The 24708-nt window shown below is 35.6% G+C and overlaps 1 protein-coding gene across 1 annotated transcript; it reads right to left on the reverse strand.

Annotated features, from left to right (window-relative positions):
• Positions 1-133: 133 nt before the first annotated feature.
• LOC132546425 (nmrA-like family domain-containing protein 1) lies at positions 134-24555 on the reverse strand. Its single transcript, XM_060210140.1, has 8 exons — positions 24506-24555; positions 18763-18944; positions 12425-12552; positions 11914-12058; positions 11399-11416; positions 1996-2091; positions 1023-1216; positions 134-352 (listed from the first exon to the last, which is right to left on the reverse strand). Exons 1-8 carry the CDS (start codon positions 24553-24555, stop codon positions 134-136), a joined length of 1032 nt encoding a protein of 343 aa, XP_060066123.1.
• Between the last annotated feature and the right edge of the window lie 153 nt (positions 24556-24708).

A 24708-nucleotide genomic window follows, 5' to 3' on the forward strand; every position in this document is an offset into this window, starting at 1 on the left:
AGTAATCCCAGTACATGTTGACTGTAAAATGATGATACTAAGTAACTAAGTATGCTATCACAGTTAGGTTTGTATGACTATCATCCAATCATGTCGCAGGAAACTTTCATACATGGCGCATTACAAATTCTATTCAGGCTTTCCCTTCTGTCTCCTCTTCGTCTTCTCGTATTGCTTCTTCTACGTAGTCTTTGTTCTCGTCAAGCCATTTGTCCAATGTTTTTGTGCGAGAATTAAGTTTCTTTGTTAATTTTATATCCCGTATACATGTTGAATCCTTGTAAAACTCAAACATGGCTGCAAGATCCTTAGCTCCAGCAAATTTGAAGTTCTCATAATCTCGAATCTTCATCTAAAATAACAATGTTTATAATTTTAAATCCAAGAGCATTTTCTATTTGAAGTTTTAGGTAGTATATATATCAAAGTGGCCAAATATTAAAAGAGTTAATTGGATACGGGCATTAAACAATAATATAAGAAATGAAATTATGCAAAAGGCACATGGGGCTTGTGTTTCTTACCTGTTGCTTTTAATGGTAGGAAAAAAATATTTCTTATATGTAAGTAAATATTCTTAAATTTTCAGACATCTTTGACATTAATATAATTCAACAGATTTTCACCTTAATGAAGTTAAGACCCCATGCCAGTTAATTCTTTAGTACACCAAGGTATATGCTGAAGTTTAACATTGACCAAGATCTGCTTTGCTTTGTGGGAGTGGGTTCCAGAGTTTCTGCTAGTTTCCATTAAGAATAGTCACCAAATTAAAGGTAGATATTTTAAAAGATAAGTGATATATCAACAAAATAATTATAAGCTTAACAATAAGCCCATCCATATGTATAACTGTTCATTAAAATATCAAACCAATTGCATTGTCCCCGTAATAAGCCCACCCCGACAATGAGTCAGCACTAATATTGTTAGTTCACCTGGCTTATCCCAGAATAAATTTGGTAGTATTGTATATAAAATTATTGCTACATTTCAGTATAAATGGCAGCGAGGTTACATACTTTTGGATCCTTGAATTTCATACTGTCAAAGTGTTTGTTGAATACGTCCACCATACTAGACATGGTGAGTCGATCTGCACATAGTCCCAATGTCTTTCCGTAATAAAGTCTAGGCTTACAGAGTATGTCGTAAACACAATCACCTACATCCTCCACCGCCATACAGTCAAGTGTACCATCCTCCATTGGTAGGGCTGCAGCCAATCAAAAACAAGCATTGAAATATTAAGTTCAGAATTTTTTGATGGAGTAAACTATACATGATCAATGAAATCACCAATAGAAAGACAATCTCTCAGGGGGAACACATCAATAAATAACCGAAAACTTACCTGGAACTTGTTGCGATTGATACCTGTCTTCTATAGTAAGACAATATATATTATATAAACAGATATAGTTTTGCAAAACTTTATCTTCGTCTGTCTTAAATTTAAAATGAGAACCTGTTTCTCAAGTTGTATTTCAGTTGATTTGAATGTCTTGAGTTGAGACCTGCAACTAAGTTAGGAATAACTGTAATATCTCTTTGGACCTATCTTTACTGCAAATACAAATATTTTAATAGTGTTGTTATCTTATCACCATTCTCCCACCACTGCACCATGAAGTAATACAGCAAAGTTTTAAGAACCGCTAAACTGGGTAAAGAAACAGTGTTTACCAATATTCAAGTCAATGTGACCTTGACCTTTGGTTCTTTCTCTAATACATTCATCTAGGTTAATAATAGTGTGATTTGCATACTTGCAATAATTGTTATGTAAGCACTATACAGGCACTGCAATTAGCACTATCATATGTTGAGATCATTACTTAGAATACTAAAAGTGATTAACTAGGTTCACTGTCAAATAGATATGTTGACAGCGATGTTAATTCCTGTTTTCAATATTTCTAAAGATAAAAGCCATTATTTTCAGCACTGATATATGCTGTTTCTCCCAATTATCCCTCTGTGGAAAATACATACCTAATGCATACACTCCATACTTTAATTTGTATGGCTTGAAGACAGTGTAGAAATTTTCAAACCAGAATGGTAGGCGGAGAATTGTGTAGTTAAGACCTGCAAAACAAACAGATTATGAGTAACAGTACTGGCAAGTTAGTTACCATAATAACCCTATTGGTAACAAGATGTCTACCATAGCAACCAATCGTAACCATTAGTGACTTTGGTAACCACAGGTTACCAAGATTGTAGACCTTCGGACACCTGTAGAATGATTAATTCAAGCCCTAATGTTCTATTTTTATATGCATTTATTTAAAGTGTCTTAAACATGAATACAATGCCAGAAAAATAATTTCCAGGCAGGGGAGACAATTCAAAAACTGAACATTATAAACGTTGTCAAGAAATGAATATTTCAACTCTCGAAAACCTAATGGCTTTGAATTTTTGTTCATTTAAAAACATATCTGCCTTTAGCAGTAGATGCATATGATAAAAATCATTTTAGTATTTGTAGTGTACAGCTCACATTCCCAATACCAAACACGTCCATTTTAAACCTTGTACAAACATAAAACCGACTGTTAATTAAGGGAACATGTAAAACAGGAAAAAAAGTGAATCAGTGACATAAATACAAAAAAAACCTGTGACAGTCAAATGACAAATACATAAAATGTGACTAAGACACACAGCATGCTTGAGTATAAACTTATTACTTTACACACCAGTAATAATTGTCACACACATGCTGGAGATATATGCATGTACACAGGAATCATTTTTTTTTTTTCCAAGATAAGTTTGCTGGATGTTTAATAATGCATAAAAAACTACAAAGGTCAAGTACATTGATGGAAGTCTATGGTATTATGAGGATGTACCCACATATTTAAAATTCCAACAGTTTTTGTGACGAAACAATTCAATTTCCTTAATTATCTGAAGTATAAATTAAGGTAACGGTGACCTAATTTTGATATATTCATTAAATACATACCAACATACTTAGACATCCAATGACTTTACATGTATATGTTACCAATAAAATGCACGAAAAAAACTGTAGCATAAACTTAGGGGAGTCAACACTGTTACTTAATGGTCATTCTGTGAGTTCCGGGTATCCCTTGCTTGGATTCCTCTCAGGTCACACATATTATGTACAACATAATGAAAAGTGCCCACATTTTATGTCCTTCAGGAGATCATTTTTGTATATTATCGCCCTGATGAAGCCCAAAGTTCTGGGCGAAACGTGTCAATTGTTAAAATCAACAAGAACCAACTTATCCCAAGCTTGTTATGATCGATTGTATCACTAAGAAAAACATAGTTGACAGTTATTTCTTATTTTTAACACTGAGTTCATTTTGTTTATTCTGTAAATAAACAATTTCTTTGAGTTTCACTAATTAACTTTTGGGTTTTGAGAAACTCCCTTTTCTATCAAACATTTGTATGAAACAATATTGATTTTCCTTGTTTAGGTCACTAGACTTGCTGATCATACAGTCCAAGGACAAAAAACTAGAATGATGCAGTTTATCTGTGTCTGTCTCTCTTGTACAATACTTCAATATGAAACACATGTGAAACATTTTTTATTTTCCTGAAAATTAAATTTTGAGGTCTTTCAGAAAATTGCTATTTTAGGAACACTTGATATGGTGGATATATGAAAAAGTACTCCAAAAATCAACAAAATTAAAAAATTATGCCAATTAACTCGAAGTGGGCATTGGGATTATTATATAAGATTTCAGGATTTCTGCAGGACTGAAATATTATGTGTTGGCATATGATCAAATAATTAATGAATAAACATTCTAAAATCTCTTTTTTATCATTTTTACATCAAGTCTTAATTTAGGTCACCTTCACAGCTTTACAAAGGTCACAAAGTTTACAAATAAGGAACCAGACACAAGACCAGAATGAGTGGATTATAAGCTAAACCAAAATTTCAAACCGATCCCTCAATCAATTAATAACACAAGTACCAGTCTGTTTAAAATATGATTCATGTTCAAAATCAAAATCATTGATGTTTTGAAGCAGTTTCACTTCTTTTTTTTTATTTTATAAATCAATTTGGCGATGGACTGGGGAGGGAAAAGGAATGGCAGAGTGGTTCTGATGACAAGACACTGACACAACTGATCTGGATTATCAGTGCCCCGAGGAGGGGGATGTATAGGGGTGGGATAGGAGCAGGGGGAAAGGAGTTACAATGGGAAGTATGGGGAAGGGGCAGGGGAAGAAGGTAAGGAGTGGCAATGGGAGGTAAAGGGGTGGGGCAGGGGCATGGGACACGAAGGTGTGGGGGGAGGTGAAGCATACAACTGGAGGTGTAGGAGGTGGGGGCTGAAACATACAACTAGAGGTGTGAGGGACCTGAAACATATAACTAGAGGTGTGGGGGGAGGTGAAAAATACAACTAGAGGTGTGGGGAGCTGAAACATATAACTAGAGGTGTGAGGGACCTGAAACATACAACTAGAGGTGTGGGGGGAGCTGAAAATACAACTAGAGGTGTGGGGGAGCTGAAAAATACAACTAGAGGTGTAGCGGGGGGGGGGGGGGGGGGGGGGGGGGGGGGGGAGCTGAAACATACAACTAGAGGTGTAGCGGGGGGGGGGGGGGGGGGGGGGGGGGAGCTGAAACATACAACTAGAGGTGTGGGGGGAGGTGAAAAATACAACTAGAGGTGTGGGGGAGCTGAAAAATACAACTGGAGGTGTAGGGGGAGCTGAAAATACAACTAGAGGTGTGGGGGAGCTGAAAAATACAACTAGAGGTGTAGCGGGGGGGAGCTGAAACATACAACTAGAGGTGTGGGGGGAGGTGAAAAATACAACTAGAGGTGTGGGGGAGCTGAAAAATACAACTGGAGGTGTAGGGGGAGCTGAAAATACAACTAGAGGTGTGGGGGAGCTGAAAAATACAACTAGAGGTGTGGGGAACTGAAACATACAACTAGAGGTGTGGGGGGGGGGGAGCTGAAAAATACAACTAGAGGTGTGGGGGGGCTGAAAAATACAACTAGAGGTCTAGCGGGGGGGAGCTGAAACATACAACTAGAGGTGTGGGGAGTTGAAACATACAACTAGAGGTGTGGGGAGCTGAAACATACAACTAGAGGTGTGGGGAGCTGAAACATACAACTAGAGGTGTGGGGGAGCTGAAAAATACAACTAGAGGTGTAGCGGGGGGGGAGCTGAAAAATACAACTAGAGGTGTGGGGGGGGGGGGGGAGCTGAAACATACAACTAGAAATGTGGGGGGGGGGAGCTGAAACATTCAATTATAGGTGTAGGGGGAGCTGAAACATACAACTAGTGGTGGGAACACAGCACATCCAATACCAGTTCAATAAACAGAATGACACATGCATTAAAACACTGTTAGACCAGTCCCCAAGCACCTACTTACCAATGCTTTTTTCTGAAATTCGGACAACACTATGTCAGTACAATAGGACTTTGGGGGATTTCAGTCTTATTTGAACAACACTTCACAGTATGATAGGACTTTGGGGGATTTCAGTCTTATTTGAACAACAGTATGTCAGAACGATAGGACTTTGGGGGATTTCAGTCTTATTTGGACAACATTTTACAGTATCTTTTGAGAAATTTCAAAAGTTTTGTAATAATTTCATTTCTTTCAAAGAGCTACAGCAATGAGAACATTTCTTAGGGGTCAATACTGTGCATGTATTAATAAATTATACATCAATAAATTGATTGTTTCCTTGTCAAGGCATGTACCTCCTCTTGTCTCTCAAAATTATACTAGTATCATAAAATATTTATACATTTATAAGACCATGCATCAACACAGAAGTGTTTATTTGGGCCGATAAATCAGGTTAAGTAAACTGTCAAAATATTACAGATAAGTACCTTTCAATTTTTAGAAAATTCATGACTTTGACAAATCCACTAAATGAACACATCTAGATACTACTTGATATATTTGATAATTTTTCATTTAGACAAAATATAATTGTTATTATTTCATCAAATCTTTGACGACAAAAAGTTACGATCAAAACACCAGAACCCAAAACCATAACAGTCAATTTAGGAACAAATAAGATTAACTTTTATAATCTGAAGACTGATTAGAAACCACATTCCAAAATCTTTATTGTAGCCTTTTAAAAACCTAAAAAAAACATTAATTAAAAAATCCAAGTCAACAAAAAGATGATCTTGTTAATCAGACAATTTGTTATTCATGGGCAGGACACAAAAAAAAAAATAAAAAATCAGTACATATACCATTATCAATGGTTACCGTGGAAACACATAATTAATGGACAGATATTAATTAATGTAAACAAGTGTATGTTTTATCATACAAAAAACACATTTGTGAATATATGTGTTGTGTTTAGTTACCATAGAAACAAATACAATTTTAATGTATTTATCATTGCTTTGTTATACAACCATCCTTTTTCTGCCTGTCAAATCTTAAACAGTATCTTATTTTAGAAACTCTGCTACAACAAATCCTTATATTGTATATAGGCCCAGGATCTGAATGTAGCCTGGAATATCTGGAATGATTTCTCATCTAAATCGACAGCTATTGGGGAATAGAAATGTGTCTTCATCTGTCATCCATTTCAAAAACACCTATGAATTATGGGTAATACTGATGCTTAGGAATGGCTATGTTGGATTAATTTCACACTTCATAAGTATATACCGTATTATCTCCTTACATAGATTCGGGGATGTGTGATGTTTAGCATTCAAATTATCTATTTATCATTAGTTTGGGAAAATGTATACATCCACACAGTAAAGTTTACAGATTTAGAAATAATTAAGAAATTGCTAAAAAAAAAAAAAAAACGAAAGAAAGTCTTTGATTATTGAGGGTTTGTTTTTTTGTTTTTTTTTTGTTACCTCCAAAAAGCCATTTGACCGTTCTTTGCATAATGAATGGTTTTTTTTGTCTTCTTTTGATTTTAAAATGTGTGAAAAATGCATTTATATGTTTATTTGGTTAGTTGTTTGTAAATCATTTTTTTCTGTTTAATTGAATAAGAAGGTCGATACTGAGAGAAAGCAATGAGTCATTATCCAGAACATTTGATAAAATAATATGTTTTGGGGGAAATAAAACTTGATGTCAGTTATAACTTACAAACATATATTGTTAAGAAATACCATAATTCAATTATATGCATACTGTTGCCTCTATTATGTTCAAATTTCATGTCTTCTTAGGTAAAAGAAAATACCTTTGAATTCTTTTTTCTTATCTTAATACAGTATTACAGTCTTATTACCAAATAAAGTAAATGATTTGTAATTATTCAGGCAAATTTTATTTTTAAAATAACAACGTTGTTCATAAAAATATTGCTTGTTTTCCAAATGAATGAACTAAAATAAGTATACATTATAGATAAAAAAGTAATGTAGTTACACATGTAACAATTTGAAAGCAGATATGTAAACAAGCCTCTCAGTAAAAGAAGCAATATACTGTGGTTCAAGCTGTGAGCTTCCTTGACTTTTTGGAAGGGTTAGTGCAAGTGTACTTGTAAGTTATGGTTAAAGCAGAATTTTTTTCCCAAGAGTTATTATTTTGACTACTCAAAAAATAACACAAACATACAATCTTCTTTAGACCCTGAATTTGAATTAATTATACACATATGGTTGCCATGGGATTGGATGTGTTGCTATGGTGTGCATATCTACTTGGTTACCATGACAACCATGACATCACCGATATACTGCTATATATGTTCTGTGAGGTCAGACATTATAAAACACTGCTGATATGTACCAAGTGCATACAGTTCAAGCTTGTGATGACATCACAAACACACCAATACCTAGTCATGATTAAAGTGCTGTTTCCATGACAACGACTCAAATATAATATCTATCCATTACATATATCATTACTAATAAGTTAATGCACCAAAACTGAAAATTTCAAATGTAGTTTTTGTTTTTTTCCATCAAACAAAAATAAGAGTATCCCCGACCACACGTTGGTGAATGAGCTAAGTCTTGAATGCTATAAATGAAGTGTATTTTTACAGTAGCATATGCCTTAGTTATCGTCCCTTGTCAGTGTGGCAAATTTTTACATTGTACTAAAAAAACTTAAGATTTTAAATAAAGAAATGATATATGATTAGGATTTATTCTGATGATCTGGAGGAGGTTTGACCGACTTCCTAACGCACTGTGAGAACAATTCTTCAATAAGGAGATGCTATGATTATGACTAGGAATTTCACTTATGGTATTGATGTGTTAAGTGAGACAGAAAGCACTCTACATAAATGATAACCTTCGCCGTTTGTCGACGCCGGCGAGCCGCCTACAAAATAAAGATATGACATCACAGTTAATGCAGATGAAGACTTCACTTCACACAATGGTGTCAAGTAAAACATTACAAGTGCTGGCAGTGGAGCCTCCTTACTGACAAAAACAGAATCTGGACTACATCGTAAGAAACAGTATATCGTAATACACCAATGCATGTTGGGTAATAGCATATTTTTTTTTAAATAGTCCTCCTACAAGCCTACACCATATAGTACAACAAACTGTGAAAAGTAAATTTTCTGGTTCATTTAGCTCCAAACTATTGTGGTAGCATATTTTTCATGCTGTTCAATCTATGATATAAACCATAATGAGTTATCTCCCCTGTTCTAACTACCTCTACATATATTTTGATAAAGTATAAGTTTAGATAGTACTTGTACTTCGGATTGTTTTCTTGTAAAAATATATACTGTAAAATTATCAATTTTTGTGGGTTTTCCTTTTCATTAATTTACCCTTAATCCATAAATTCATGTGTCCACAAGGTAGTAAACAATTGAAAAATACATCTTTTTTTGTGTGAAGTGATTTGCATGATTCTTATAATCTACAAAATCATCTGCCCATGAAATAATATTTTCTGGAAGAAAACACAAAATTTGTGACCCATAAAAAGTTTTAATTTTACAGTATCTATTTCTGCTTTCTTTAGCAAAAGTCTCTTCAGGTCCTTTTAGTTGTATTGATACACATTAGCAACACTTAGAAATGAAGTAAGTTTCCTATTACTATGAGGAAATATATCAGCATAGATCGTAATGGTCTAGCTCTTTCATCTTTGTACAAGAATCCAAAATTTTCCACCACAAAAAAAACTACTTTCACAGTATACTAAAATGCCAAGGGAAGTAAATCTGATTAATCTGCAAAATAACAATCTAAAGAAATCGAGAAAACACATTACTCACTCCGAGCATTGGACTGGTTACTGTCTAATTAAGCAGTCTAATCTACAGCAAGTCATAACTTCATTTTCAACAACATTACTAGACACTCCAGCAAACTGAGAAAGGTTTCTAGGGAAGATTTTAATGTGTTCAGATACTAAAATTGCACACTATTGGACTTTTACTTACGGAAATTCCAGAACTGGATTTTTCCCCACAAAAATCCAATTTTTAAGAAAAAGGTAAAATGTTTGTCAATGAGGAGCCAGTAAGGCAGAAATTGTCTTCCTCATCAGACATTTAGGGAATAAAATATTAATTAAGAACTGCTTGTCTGCAAAAATCTATATGCTAATTTTTCACAGTGTAATTATGGTGGCAGTAAGATTTTACTGTACAATATAATAAAATAAAGTAAAAACTAATAATGAGTTTCTAATAGTACAATGATTCTGTAAAACAGGTTATTTTTGTGTTCCTAAATTTTTCCAGTTTTGACTCAAAATTCTGAAAAATACATTTATACAAATTATATTTTCACAATCAATGCATGTGGTGGAAGTAATTTTTTAAGGTTATTGTTTTACACCACATCAGTCTATATTGACCTAGATTCTACTCTGACCTAGATTCTACATTGACCTAGATTCTACACTGACCTAGACTGTACATTGACCTAGATTCCATATTGATCATCTATTTCTGTACCAATATCCAGAAAAAGAAAACAAAATAATACTGACATTATCTACAAACATTAATCTAAATGTGGGTTTGTACGACCCTGCATTGCAACAAATACAAAAGCTGTAATAATTTCTATAGAAAGTGAATCTGTTTATGTCATGTTGGAAATATACAGAAGTAAAGGCTTACACATGGGAGGTTTTGTATGTATCACAACAACAAAGTAGGTATTCTACATAACAAGCACAATGGTAAACACAGATATCATATAAAAGTCACTGAACCAGATTACGGCACCCATGAATGCACACACGATCCGACTGAACCATGCTCAACCAAACACAGACACCTTACACTTAAATCCATAATCATAATTTTGCCTATTTTGTTTCCAGTTTGATTTACATAGTTTATCCTGTAATAAGCCAAGGGAGCCAACATACAATGGAGTAGGTGCAGTAAGGGCCATTTTTTAAATTATTTTCTTTAAAATGTACTTGATCAAAAATCACTGAAATGGTCAAATGCCACGAATAAGGTACTTTGGTTGTCACGCATGTCACCATATCGCAGAATGCTTTGAAACTGGGCATATAATGATCCAAACATGGCACCAAAATAATGAAAATTAGAGTTGGGGCCAAAAATTGACCTTGCTACACCTACTCTTTTGAAGTTAGTGGTGGAGCCAACACATTGATTCAAGACAATGAAATAACATTTATTTTTAATTCTTCTCAACAACAATAGTTAAAATGAGAGAGCTTATCCAGGCATCGGCTTATTGATGGATAAATACATTTTCATTGATGTTCCTTCACTTGCTGAACAAATTAAAATCTAACAAATAAATAAAGCACCACTAGTAAAGGAATCCTTGACAAAGATACTCTAAAGGGAGAAATGCTTTCATTATTTTTTCTGTTAAACAGGGATCTGAGAGTTTGATACAGTGTCAGTGAAAATGGAGTCTCAGACCCTGCCTGGTCTGTCTCAAAGGTTATTAGACTAAGGAGTCTCAGACCCTGCATGGCCTGTCCTGAAGGTTATTAGACAATGGAATTTCTGGCCCTGCATGGCCTGTCCTGAAGGTTATTAGACAATGGAATTTCTGACCCTGTCTGGTCTGCCCCAAAGGTTATTAGACTGTTTCGGGGAGTAAGATCAATATTTGGTACAAATGACACCCATCTATGTTTTACATATGGAGATAAATTTACATCATAAAGATTTGTAATATCTTATGAAATATTGACCCGAATGTCAAAAAATGTCCTTAACATATCAAAATAGGTCCATATTCATGTAAACTGTAACAAATACTCAAGTCCCTGTGTTAAACCAGTAATAATGTGTCTCAGTGTGCAGGGGATGGATGATTGGTTGAGCATGGTAATATACAATGAAATAAAATTCTCCATCGTGTACATGTCATTGATCTGTATAACACATACATATGACTTTACCTTGTCCATCCTCAGTGTCTGTTCATTGTAAACAAAGTAAAATTGTCAATAAACAAACCTAACACTATGTTGCAGAAAATTATGAATTGAAACTTTAAAGAATTAAAATGAATGTTTAAAATCAGAGCAATTCAGATGTTGCCATTAATGTTTTAAGTAAAAACAGAATTGAATTAAAGTGGAACTGGTTTTAAAAATAAAAGATACTTGAAATCAATTTCTTTTACAAAAACGTAGATTGCTTCATCAGCATGGGAAGAAACTGTATCATGTACAAATCTATATTACTGTCCATGGTCAGAAAACACAGGTTGTGGAGTATGTAACATTTTAAAATGATGACACTTCATTACGTTTAATTTTACAATGATTATATATGTGACTTAAGTAAAAACAATCTATTTTTGGAATTTACAGCATCCTATATTTTAACAAGCAGCAAATCCACTGCATTTCTCAGCTCATTAATGCATATTTCCTAAAGCAGTTTTGTTATCTCTGTTAGATTTACTTACCAACTTCCCGGATATATTCTTCTATAGAAAACTTGGAGTCAAGATGATTGCAATCTCGTCCAATTAATTTTTTGACATTTTCGGAACCATTGAAGATGATATGTGACACTCCACAACTGACTGCTGCATCAATAGCATTTAGGCCCTGCAACAGAGAAATAATCGGGCATAATTATAAAAGCTAATCTGTCATATTTACAGTGTAATTACACTCAATGTTCATTAAAGAACTAATGTTGCCTGAAGGCACACGAATGTGAGCACTGGCGTCTTCTGGCAAATGGTTTTAGTTAGTGAATTTTTATGAAAATGATTTGAAATATTGAACAGTCATCAGATATCTTATTTTCAGTTGATGTGTTCTACTCCACGTGACCTTGACCTTTCATCCATGAACATAAAGAAAACTGGCAACATCTAAAATTAGAAGTAATTGTCTGCTTACTGAGAAGAGATACCACCAGCAAACCTCACATGTCTCACAGACGAAAAAGTGTGACAAAACACTTACCTGTACAATCTCTTTTTGTTTGTTCTTCTCCTCCCAGAAGTGGGTGGTGAGAAACATGGCATCTGCATTGACCAGAGCTTTCTCAAGTGATTTGGTGTCATCAAGATTAGCATTCACTATCACAGCACCTACACATAAATATGTATCATAGCATCAGTAATTTGTATTGATAAAGTAGCACAACAACAGTGCCACCCATTTTGGTAGCGAAACACAACATCAGCACAAACTAACAATAGTGCCACCTTCTTCTGGGAAATGAAACAAAACAATAGCGCCACCTATGTCATGTGAAAGGAAGGATACAATAGTGCCACCTATGTCATGGTAAAGGAAGGATACAATAGCGCCACCTATGTCATGGTAAAGGAAGGATACAATAGTGCCACCTATGTCATGGTAAAGGAAGGATATGATAGAGCCACCTATGTCATGTGAAAGGAAGGATACAATAGCGCCACCTATGTCATGGTAAAGGAAGGATAAAATAGCGCCTCCTATGTCATAGTAAAGGAAGGGTATGATAACGCCACCTATGTCATGGTAAAAGAAGGATACGATAGCGCCATCTATGTCATGGTAAAGGAAGGATATGATGGCGCCACCTATGTCATGGAAAAGGAAGGAAACAATAGCGCCACCTATGTCATGGCAAAGGAAGGAGACAACAGCGCCCCTTATGTCATGGTAAAGGAAGGATATGATAGCGCCACCTATGTCATGGAAAAGGAAGAAAACAATAGCGCCACCTATGTCATGGAAAAGGAAGGAGACAACAGCGCCACCTATGTCATGGAAAAGGAAGGAGACAATAGCGCCTCCTATGTCATGGTAACAGAAGGAGACAATAGCGCCCCCTATGTCATGGTAAAGGAAGGATACAATAGCGCCACCTATGTCATAGTAAAGGAAGGATACAATAGCGCCACCTATGTCATGGCAAACGAAGGAGACAATGTCATATGTAAAGGAAGGAGACAATAGCGCCCCCTATGTCATGGTAAAGGAAGGATACAATAGCGCCACCTATGTCTTGGTAATGGAAGGATGCAATAGCGCCACATATGTCATGGTAAAGGAAGGATAAAATAGCACCACCTATGTCATGGTAAATGAAGGATACAATAGCGCCCCCTATGTCATAGTAAAGGAAGGATATGATAGCGCCACCCATGTCATGGTAAAGGAAGGATACAATAGCGACACCTATGTCATGGTAAATGAAGGATACAATAGCGCCACCTATGTCATAGTAAAGGAAGGATATGATGGTGTCACCTATGTCATGGAAAAGGAAGGATACAATAGCGCCTCCTATGTCATAGTAAAGGAAGGAAACCATAGCGCCACTTATGTCATGGTAAATGAAGGATACAATAGCGCCACCTATGTCATAGTAAAGGAAGGATATGATAGAGCCACCTATATCATGGTAAAGGAAGGATAAAATAGCGCCACCTATGTCATGGTAAAGGAAGGATACAATAGCGCCACCTATGTCTTGGTAATGGAAGGATGCAATAGCGCCACATATGTCATGGTAAAGGAAGGATAAAATAGCGCCACCTATGTCATGGTAAAGGAAGGATACAATAGCGCCACCTATGTCATAGTAAAGGAAGGATATGATAGCGCCACCTATGTCATGGTAAAGGAAGGATACAATAGCGCCACCTATGTCATGGTAAAGGAAGGATACAATAGCACCACATGTATCAAGAAACTTTATCAACATGTATTGCATAAGAATGCAAAATTAATTTACATTGTGGTGACCTGACACATACACACAAGCCATCTAATAAGTGTTTACTTCAGTTGACACAAACTTTAAGCTGCAATGTCAAGCAATGAAGGTAAAGAATGAAAGAAATATCAAATGTATGTTATTTTTCTTGCAGCCTCTATAAGTCTATATTTCCAGATGCACGGACGGTTTATTTAAATGTATATCAAGTAATTTGACTTTATCTGTGATGATGCCCTACAGTTACTGTCAAATCTAATATTAAGTTTACAGTCAAATTTCATTATCTCAAAAACTCACAAACCCCCATTTCTGTCGAAGACTTTATTCTGTCCCTGTCACATATCTTCTCTCTTTATCTTTATCAAAATAACTTGAAAACTAAGATAACTTCAACGTTCTTCATGATCCCATGAAAATTGAGATAACAAATTTTGAATGCACATGAAAATATTAAAATGGTACTTGTACCTTTCCAATTAAAACATGTATATGTTGTACGAAATGTTTTAGATGCAAACTTACCTCAAACTTTCAGTGTTACACAACATTGAAGCAGACCTCACAAAATGAAGTTTACATATCAAAATCAATTTCTCTGTATCTTAGTCCATATAACACAAACAGACCTGATTCTGGGACAAAACTGGGTTGTGTCCCCTTAGTTACCCTCAGCTTGTCCCAGTGGAACGGCCATGGTTAAAATCAAGTTAACATGCAGTATAACATTGAGGGCTAGAGGGTAGGTGAATTTATTTAGGAATGCCAGGTGATTAAAGAGTTAAGGAGTCAAAGTTATGTCACACCCCACGATTAAATGTTAGGACTTTCGGATAGCGGTTAGGACAGGTTTTGTCAAAATTAAAAGTTAGTCAGTTTGGATGAGAGTTTTATAAAACATGGAAAAAATAACTAAACTCATGTATTTTTAAAGTTTCAGAGATGAATACATGTACAAAATGGCTGATAACAGGAAATATGATCAAAGAAAAATGATAAAGATATAATTTCATAGTAATTATTATCATTATTTTTTTGTATCAATTGTTTAGATTTGACAATAAAGTAGTCGTTGCAGCATTTGAAATCTCATCACATTATACCTTAGTCTGTAAACTAACTGTTTTTCGGGTGCAATTTATTTTCATGATTGAAACCAATTAGCTAGAAATTACTGGTCACGAATGTAGAAAGAAAAAATAAACAATTACAGTATTATAATATACTAAACATTATAGATTTAGTCTGTTGCATAAAACTGAATTGCTGCAAATACGTTTCCAGGTAGAAATCAAGCAGCTATGAAAGAAAGCTGGTTTATGAAATTCTAAACAGAGTACAACTCTATATTGGGAAACATTTACCTAAGTTTTTTTTTTCCATATAAAAAAATTGTCTCTCCCACTGTTAAATTCTTCTCAAAAGCACTACCGGTATATCATTTATCTGAAATTCACTCAAAACTTTTACTTCCATCTCATTTTCACCTAACGAAACTGAAAGTTGAAGTGCAACAAAAGTTTCCATATATACAGTATACAAATACATTAATCCACTGTAAATTTGTGAGGCAAACATGTAAACTTAAGCTGAACTTACAGCAAAAAGGAAAAAGCATTTGTTGATATTTTTTTATCAAGTACTGTAAGAAAGTATTGACTTATTGTTGAACAAGTACATGTAGTAACAGGGAAAATAGTACCAAAATGATAAGTAAACATGTTTAACTGGGCAGTGATTAGTTCTAGACGAAAAAAGGTTGTCAGGGGAGGGGGATAAAAACGTGTTCTGCGAGTTACACTATATTCATCGAAATATGTTATGAATCAGTCCGAGAGGCATGCTGATTAAACCCAGAACAGGAATGATATCTACACCTCCCCTAAACATGCTGTTTGTTGGGTTACACCCTTGGTAAATACAGGATTTTCTGGGCATGCATGTTTTACTGATAATGATGATATAAGAGCTTACCATAGGTACCTGAACAATGAAAAACATATGATGATTCATAAATAATGATATATACATAATCACTTCCACAGGCTTTATCATCACTCATCTAGTCACCTGGATATCTATTTTTATGAATTTCTGATGTATTTAAGCTCCAGACCTGGAAATGAAAAATTATTGAAGACCAATCACTTCACAAAATTCTACGTCAAGACTGTGACAAAATTCCCCTAAGGTCTACCTCAACATTATGAGTTTAAGTAATTACTTACACATACAGAAGTTAATAAGTATTTGATTAACAACCATAAAACTAATAGACTCTATCATCTCTACATGTGACTGATGGAGATTTCTCAATACAAGGTAAATATCCTTCATGTCTATTGTAAGGCTTTGCTGAGAGACAAACTTTCAGAATATTATCAAGCCATTTGAAGTAACTGTCCAGATCACACACAGGTGATTGATAATTTTCCCCTATAATTTTGACTGTAAGATATTTAAAATTGGTATGGATAACTTTGACACCATCTATCATAAATGGCTCATGAAATGTATGTCAAAAATTAATCAAGCTATTTGAGGTAACTCTGTCCAGATCACACACAGATGATTGATAATTTTCCTTTACCTGTGATGTGTGGGACAATAAACTGTCTAACCCCACATGCTAGTAGTATATGAAAAATATAATGACAGACACTAACATTTGGGTAGCAGTTACAACTTTTTTCATTGATATACAGAAATTTCATCATTTGTTCTAGCCCTTTGCTCTAACTAGTTATCTTATAAACACCATGAATCTCTCACCCTATAAAGGGAGCATTGGAAATTCAAACTCACCCTGTAATCTTGTATCCGTTTATCATCTATAGGCTTTAAATGTAAATAGCAGTTCACAAAATGATAGTTTATCACCTTTTCCAAGCATAAAAATGGTAAAATATCCTGCAGATTATCTTTGTTACTCAAAGGAAAGTGTTCAAAATAGGTTATCACATTTGACCTTGACCCTTGTGACCTCAAAATTGAAGGTCATTCAATTTAGCATATCATAGTCTTTCCTTCTAACACATTGCTCCAAAAATATTTCACCCTGATCTATTTGTTAAAATGATTTCGTCTTTTGATCTCCAACTATTCCTTCCATATACAGAGTTGTCTGCTCTTGAGAGCAGATATTGATTTTTTAAGTTATTTGTTTGTGAGAAGACACGTAATTTTCTCACACGAACTAGTGACATAACCTTCAATACCTTCTTACAAAGAACACATACCACTGCATTCCAAAAAGACAGAGCAGGTTGTCATCTGATTTATCTCAACATACTGCTGCCCAACGGTTGTGACACTGGACTTATTAGGATTTATTACCATACGTGATGGACGCAGGCTTGCTAGCCTCTTTGTCCATATCAATATTTAACAATTCATGAAAAAATTGTTAATATATTACTTCTGGTGCTATTCCGTGAATTCTTTAAACGCTAACATTTTGATTAAATTTATAATGTTCATCAAATAAAATTTTGAACTATCTGACTGTAGTAGCATTTATAACGTGCTGAGGCCAGCTGTTCCACAAATTTACAGTTCGTTGAGTAAAGAAATGTTTTATAATGCCTAATCGCGAATGATTTTATACAGTTTTTGAGAATGCCCTCTTGTTATGGTTGTGGTACACATCTCAAATAAATTTTCAGTAGCTGTCTTATCATATATATTGTTCATATTTATCATGTCTCCTCTCATCCTTCGATGTTCTAGAGTCGGAAGTTCCAGTCTCTCCAGGCGTTCTTTATAAGATAAATTCTTGAACCCAGGTATTAACTTTGTAGCTCCCCTTTGGACGTTTTCAATAATATCAATGTCCTTGGCATTGCTTAAATCAGACTTTTGCTTAAATCAGAAAAACCCTGTGAATTTATTACCTAAAAAGATTGGCTGATGTTATTCAACTGAACAAAACTCAAAATAGTCATCCTATAATTGTCACCGCTTTATATTCCATCTTGGTTACTGACAATAAAATGTTGAACACTTCAAGTCCATTATTAATTTACTATATACAAAACTTTACCTCAAGATTATACTGACAGTGCAACATCTGATTCCAGTAATCTTGGAACGAAGGCAGCTTCAAAGTCGTTTACTATCTGTTGATCTCACGTGAAATGTCTTTCTTTGAAAAAAACCTGATGGCAATTTCTCACTTAACGATATAACAAAAAGCCCAACCTGTATTGTGAAGATGCTCTTTGGTATTATAAATATTGGCCCCAGACGAACGGACGCCTTGCCAGAGCAATACACTCAAGTAGATGAGATAAACTTAAATGGATGATCAAGGACTTTGATATGTATCTTTATCGAAGTCCGTGAGATGTGCAAGTCAGACCATAAGAACGCATTTTAAATAACACGAATATCACGTCATTCAACAATGTACAATATCAAACAAACTCCGGAAACAAACATAATATTACGGTATACGATTAGGGTGGAAACAATTTAATGGTGAAATACCGAATGCAACACACAGAAAATGATGAAAATCATATTCTACAAGCAAAAATACATACAGTTTATCTAAAACCGCTTTGTACTGCGGTACATTCTACAATCTTACCAAGTTCCGCCAACTCCCGCGCTTTGTCGCTATTTGTTTTCCGCGTCACACATCTAACTCGGAATTTGAAGGGGTCGCTCAACAGAGCACGTGCGACAGAACCCCCAAGTAAACCAGTAGCTCCAAAAACCACAACGGTTTTGGGCTCGTCAAAGGAGTCCATGCTGGATCCACACCCCATCCTGTGGACAAAAAAAATCATATTTTGAAACAACGGAAAACATGTGACGTCATCAACAGTTATGCTATAATTTTGCGCGATATTTGAGTTTTGCCGACTCAAATGATTACTTGGGTCGTCGGGTGGCACAGTACTAATACGCTCGCCTTTCACCTAGACATCCGTGACTTGAATCCCCGAACGGCCGTGAAAAGGTATGGTGTCACCCTCACGACCAAGTAAGTTTTCTCCGGAACGCTGGTTCCTCCACCATACGACCAAAGTGGTAATTAAGAGTTATGATATTTGTTTTGCAATTGATGTTAAATAAAGTAAGGAAAAGTTAGTAAAGCAACGTTGAGAGAGAAAGCCGTTGTGCCCCATAAATATGATGTACTGATGAAACATTTCTGGCGGGAAAAATGAACAAATAATAGTATTGATACATGTATCGGATAGCGGGTAGCCAACTTGATTAAAAATCTGAAAAAGAAGAGTTCCAATATATTTGATATTATCCTTTTAGTACTTTTTATTATTATCATTATTATTCATGATTGCCTCTCCATACAATTCACCTACACAAGATATGAAGTGTTTGCGAAATGAACAGAAATTTCTAAAGCGTTTTTAAATTATCATAACAACATATACATGTTTTAATACACAATTCTGTTTGCAATACAAACCTTCTGTCGAAATTACGAGAGCAATTACTTCCCCACAACAAACACCCAGCATGTTCCATGTCGGAATGCGTAAACAGAATTTGGGAACAGATGGGAACGTCAATTTAAGTGATCCAGTTGTTCAAGTATGGAGGAACACTCGTGCCAAGAGTTCGTTCAAGATTGTACGAAACTTTCTGATAAACGGTACATGATGAATATGTAAATATAACTAAAACACCGCACTAGACCACGAAGAAATGTGGACACAAAAAAAAACATGTTAAAAACTCACTGTTTTCGTGTGAGTGACTCACGACTTTGTGATTTATCGTATGTTGGAAACTGGCTACTTTCGCGTGAGAGACTAGCTTCGATGTAACTTCAGGAAAACTCACGACTTTTTCGTGTGTAACACTCACATAAGAATCTCACCAGCATGGTTTTATGTGACTAATACTAAAAAATCGGAACTTTTGCATGATAGACTTTGAAAGTTGTCATCAGCCATCGTGACAAACTCTCTACTCTGTAATTCCATTCTGATTTCCAAGAGTTACTTCCCTTAGTTTCATTCTTCCAGTTGGTGTAGTGATAAGTTTGACAGTCGGTGGGGGCCGAGAATTTGTAAATCCTGTTTTGCCGAGGTATTCGCCAACACTTAACCTTTAACCTTTGTTTTATGTAAAAGTGCTGGCTTTACCTTTTATGAACATAGAGGAGAGATTTTGGTGTTAGTTTTTAAGACATGGATGGCCCTGTAGCACTACCTTAACTTTATATAAAAGTTTCACTGCGGGATCGTTTCCTTTAAAGTCGTTTTTATGACGCATTAGGAGATGGGCCAATTTCAACACAATAGAAGGGTTGACCCTTCTGACCCCGTCCTGTGTAACTGAAGTAACTTTATGCTGATCCAGTTCTCTACGCTGTAGACCATCCCTCCATTACAGAGGATTATCGCACGTTATGTCCTACGCTATCTACATTACCTCCCCCTCAAACTTATCTATAGTAACCGGAAGTGCGTCTCCTTCCCAGGAACATAACACTCGGTGGATCGGTTACCAGTTGGTGAAATATAATGTTCTATCTAATTCTTTTGACTGTTTGGCTTTCATTTTGACTTTACTTGATTCGAAAAGATCGAAATACTCGGCTTATAGTGGGGTGAAATAACGTACCAAGGTATTTAATCAATCATCTTATTCAACCAGATGTTTGATAATGTACCACGTGGTTTACATTACCTCCTATACATTAGTTCAATTGAATGCATTTTGTATACACTTTTGAAATGTCACTGTCCCATTTAAAATACATTTGCATTGAGATCTTTTTTTTTTTTATTTGCAATTATTGTTGTATGTTTTTGTCAACTCGTGTTTTAAAGCCTTTTTAATAAAAAGGAAAATAAATATCAGCCGTTTCTGAGAGTCTCACAATGATGATAATATCTGGATATATAGGAATAAGTCAACAAGACGAAACGATGATATGATGCAGGAATTCTTTCCAATAGCAAGGGTTCAAGGTCAGATTTCCAAGAAATTTACCAAGAGAGACGCCAGTCAATAAGAAAGGTCATCAATGTTGAAAAAAGGTCAGTAGGTCAAATTAGGTTTCTTCAAGACAGTAATTATAGTAAATAATTGAAACAATTTATCCAAGGATATAAAAAAACAAAAACTGAAAGACATTGTCGTTGGAGGACTAAAATGAGTTTCGTGTACGATGGTCGAGGGAGGACCATTTAACATTATATTTAATTGACATAACACATAATTAAGGGGGTGGGGATTCAAAATGAAAAGTGAATTGCTATTCATTTGAAACTTCATCGAAAGTTCGACAACAACGCGATGGGTTTCCCGACAACATCAATTGTGTGTTATATGTACAAATATACGTAATCAAATTTAAGACTTCGTTCTTAACCTTGCACATGTTGAATTCTGCAAAATTCAGTTAATTCATGCTATGTCAATATTTATTCGATAACTACTGCTAAATTGAATTCGTGTATCGACGGAGCGGACATAAACAGTGTCAGTTGAAATTGGTTGAATTTCCGTTTAAACCTCCGTCGAAAAAAGGTTTTTGATTAGTATTTGTATATTTACTGTGTAAATATGATGACGATGAAAATTAAATATTTTCTACTGATAAGATAAAACTGTTTATACGATATCTATAATGTGGTAACGAGAAAACTTATGTAGAAAAATGAAAATTCTTCGTCACGGTCAACATCAAATTCGGAGCAATATTATAACATATTTGATACTCTTTTGTACTTTTCTCAGTAATGATGTTCGAAACTTCTGTCGTGAGATCCTCACTACGGGAAACTGTAAAATAGCTCATACAGGGAGAATAAGAACTGGGGTAGTATCGGTACCACCGTAAAGAGCACTTCGTCGCCACCATCTTGAATGTACCATCCGGACCACCTATACGAGTGAACAATATGGACAAGTAAACCATGTCAAGAAGAGGTTGACCCACGTGCATTAAAGTCGTATGTAATCACAGCTGATCAAGGGGATTACAGGTGGATTTTTTTTACTGTTGTGGATCAGTGACTATAAATTCTACACAGGTGTGATTTGTAAATAGGTCTGCTACAGGTCGCCAGCTAGTACACTGTGTATTCTATATACAAGTATTAATTGTAGTGCCCTCTACGGATAATGGTCAATGAAGATAAAAAATCGTGCTATGTTCTTTAATATTTCCAATCATATTTTCGCACACGCACTCACTCCATAGCATAGATTCAGCTGAATCACATGAACCAGAGACATAGTACGTTGATATTTATCAACTCTAATGGAATAAATATCGACCAACAACCATTAACGTATATAACATGTCCCTGGTTCTCAACTTACATGTGTGTGTTCAGTTTTGACGACAGTAGTTCCCTGAATTAGATATACTCTGTGTCTTCCATTCTTATCAACTGTCGTTCGTTTTAAAACATCCTCGATTAGCGATCTCAGATTGATACACGTTGGACCATCTTGGCACGCGAACATCGGGTTCTAGAGGTTCAAACGTGTGTCTTAAAAACGTTGTGCAATTCATATACATGTACATGTTTCGTCTTTCCCTTATCGTGGTCCTTACCAGTGCTTAATGAAACGAGTGTCCTAAATCATACCGGCTGAATTGTGTCACGTTTATTAATTAAATAATGAAGACGTATTTTTAAGATATCACAGATGATGGAAATAAACAAAATACAGATTACACACACTCCACATGGTGAAAAATGTCGTCATTGCTAACAGTACGCCTTCCCTACCCCCGGGACAACTATTCGATAGGTAAGGCCACCCAGTACAGGTGACCGCGGGGGGTCGGACATGGTGAACTTACCTGGTGTTAGCTGTGGTCCTCCATCCCCGGCCCACGAGAAATGAATGCTAATATTACACACCACCTTTTCTTCTACAGACGACATATACTCGTGGCCATTGGTCTTACAACAGAATTTTACACAGAAGAACACTACTGTTTACAAACGTTGTCATCCGCTCCACTGATTGATTACTCGGATCTCTCTAGGGTCTACACTTGTTCTATTGTGTCTCCGGTCAATGCTATCGTGCTGTTTCTGTTATCTGTTTATTTGCTGGTGGTGATATTTTAGTTGAAATTATGACACATAGTTTGATTATTCATAATTAATGATTGACTTATCTTCTACATATATCAGTTTCAGGTCAATTTGTATGTATACCTGGTTGCTATGGTCGTTGCTACTGTAATCAGTCGACCTATTGTTAATTACACGCTTAGATAACACGAACAGGTAAGCGTACAAGGGAGACAACTCCATGCGCATTAAAACGTTTTTATACATGACGCTCACGCTGATACAGCGGGTTACCGACGATGGTACATGACATAGTTTAAAAGGCATGTTAGTTATATGTTTCAACCCGGCCTATTGTTAACCGCAAGTTAGGTAGAACAGAGATCGCGAATACATATTCAGAACCCTACAGGCTAAGAATTATTATTGTATGGAACGCCGTTTGAACAAGTATTCGCAAATACTTTGAATTGAATCATCATCTACGATATAACCAGGGACGTGACGTCCCTGATATAACATAGAATATTATTTCTTCTATCAAATTTGAATTTCATCGGCTCTATAGTTTGATTTCTTTATCGCCTTGTCGACAACCATGATCACTTTGAGGCGAGTTCTCGTTTAATTATCGACTGGTGGCAATTTCACTGAACAGTATGCGGGAGGTCATTTACGTGTCATCCAGAGCACAAGACGGCCTGTTTCTTGACAAGTTCCTGTCTGAGATGTAAAGTCTTCTTTCCAAAAGCATTAACATGTATCAAAGAATGGAGTGCATTTGTCACTGGTATGTTGTCCGTCAGTTAGTTCTATTAAGTTTTCCCGAACACCTGTTTACCATTATTTGCACGATGAAATGATGTGGAAAAGTGGAGGTTTGCTTGCAATTACACACGACTCGGTACAAATGACATTAACAAGATGATAAGAATGCAAGCCTTGTCGTCCTGGCCTTGTGTTAAGCGTAATACAAAAAAAATATAAATTAATAATTATTAAGAGATTTTAGTTTTCAATGCCAAAGTAATCCGGAGCCAGAATTTTCCAGTTTTATGAGTCATAAACAATAACTACAGGGTTGAGAAAAAACACGTCGTGTCGCTGTGTAAAAAGATCCCGATCAATGCTATTACGGATTAGGGAATTTCCATTGTCAGTATTACAACTGTGATCCGTAAAGTCTCCACGTGAAGTTTAACAATAAATAAGTATAAAGTGGCCGTATTTAAAAACCTTGGCAATTTTACTAAAAACAAGAACCAAATCCAACTTGTTTATGTTGAGCCACGGGAAACAACACATACTTACGTTGAGGTTATAGTAAATATATCGGTGAACTCCGGGTTGTCGTCGTACATTCCCTTTGTCCCGGAACGTTTTGATTGCCCACTCGGCCCGGGGATCACAGAAGTTCCCTGGGGGCCGGGTGGGGAGTGACTATCGAGGACCGTGCCAATCTTGTTAATTCAATTACTGTATTCCGCTGGGGTCGGGATTCTTGCCAAGTGGTA

This window comes from Ylistrum balloti, unplaced genomic scaffold (genome assembly GCF_031769215.1).
Source record: "Ylistrum balloti isolate Yb309-2 unplaced genomic scaffold, AGI_CSIRO_Ybal_v1 Utg369606, whole genome shotgun sequence".
Lineage (NCBI taxonomy): Eukaryota > Metazoa > Mollusca > Bivalvia > Pectinida > Pectinidae > Ylistrum > Ylistrum balloti.

What these genes read in the sequence shown, in the direction of transcription:
- LOC132546425 (XM_060210140.1), bottom strand. Translation starts at nt 24,555, where the DNA reads ATGTACGACGACAACCCGGAGTTCACCGATATATTTACTATAACCTCA. An exon ending in AACAAAAAGAGATTGTACAG is followed by an intron (nt 12,059 to 12,424) that starts GTAAGTGTTTTG and finishes TCTCTGTTGCAG; the next exon opens with GGCCTAAATGCTATTGATGC. An exon ending in GTATGGAGTGTATGCATTAG is followed by an intron (nt 1,217 to 1,995) that starts GTATGTATTTTC and finishes GATTGGCTGCAG; the next exon opens with CCCTACCAATGGAGGATGGT.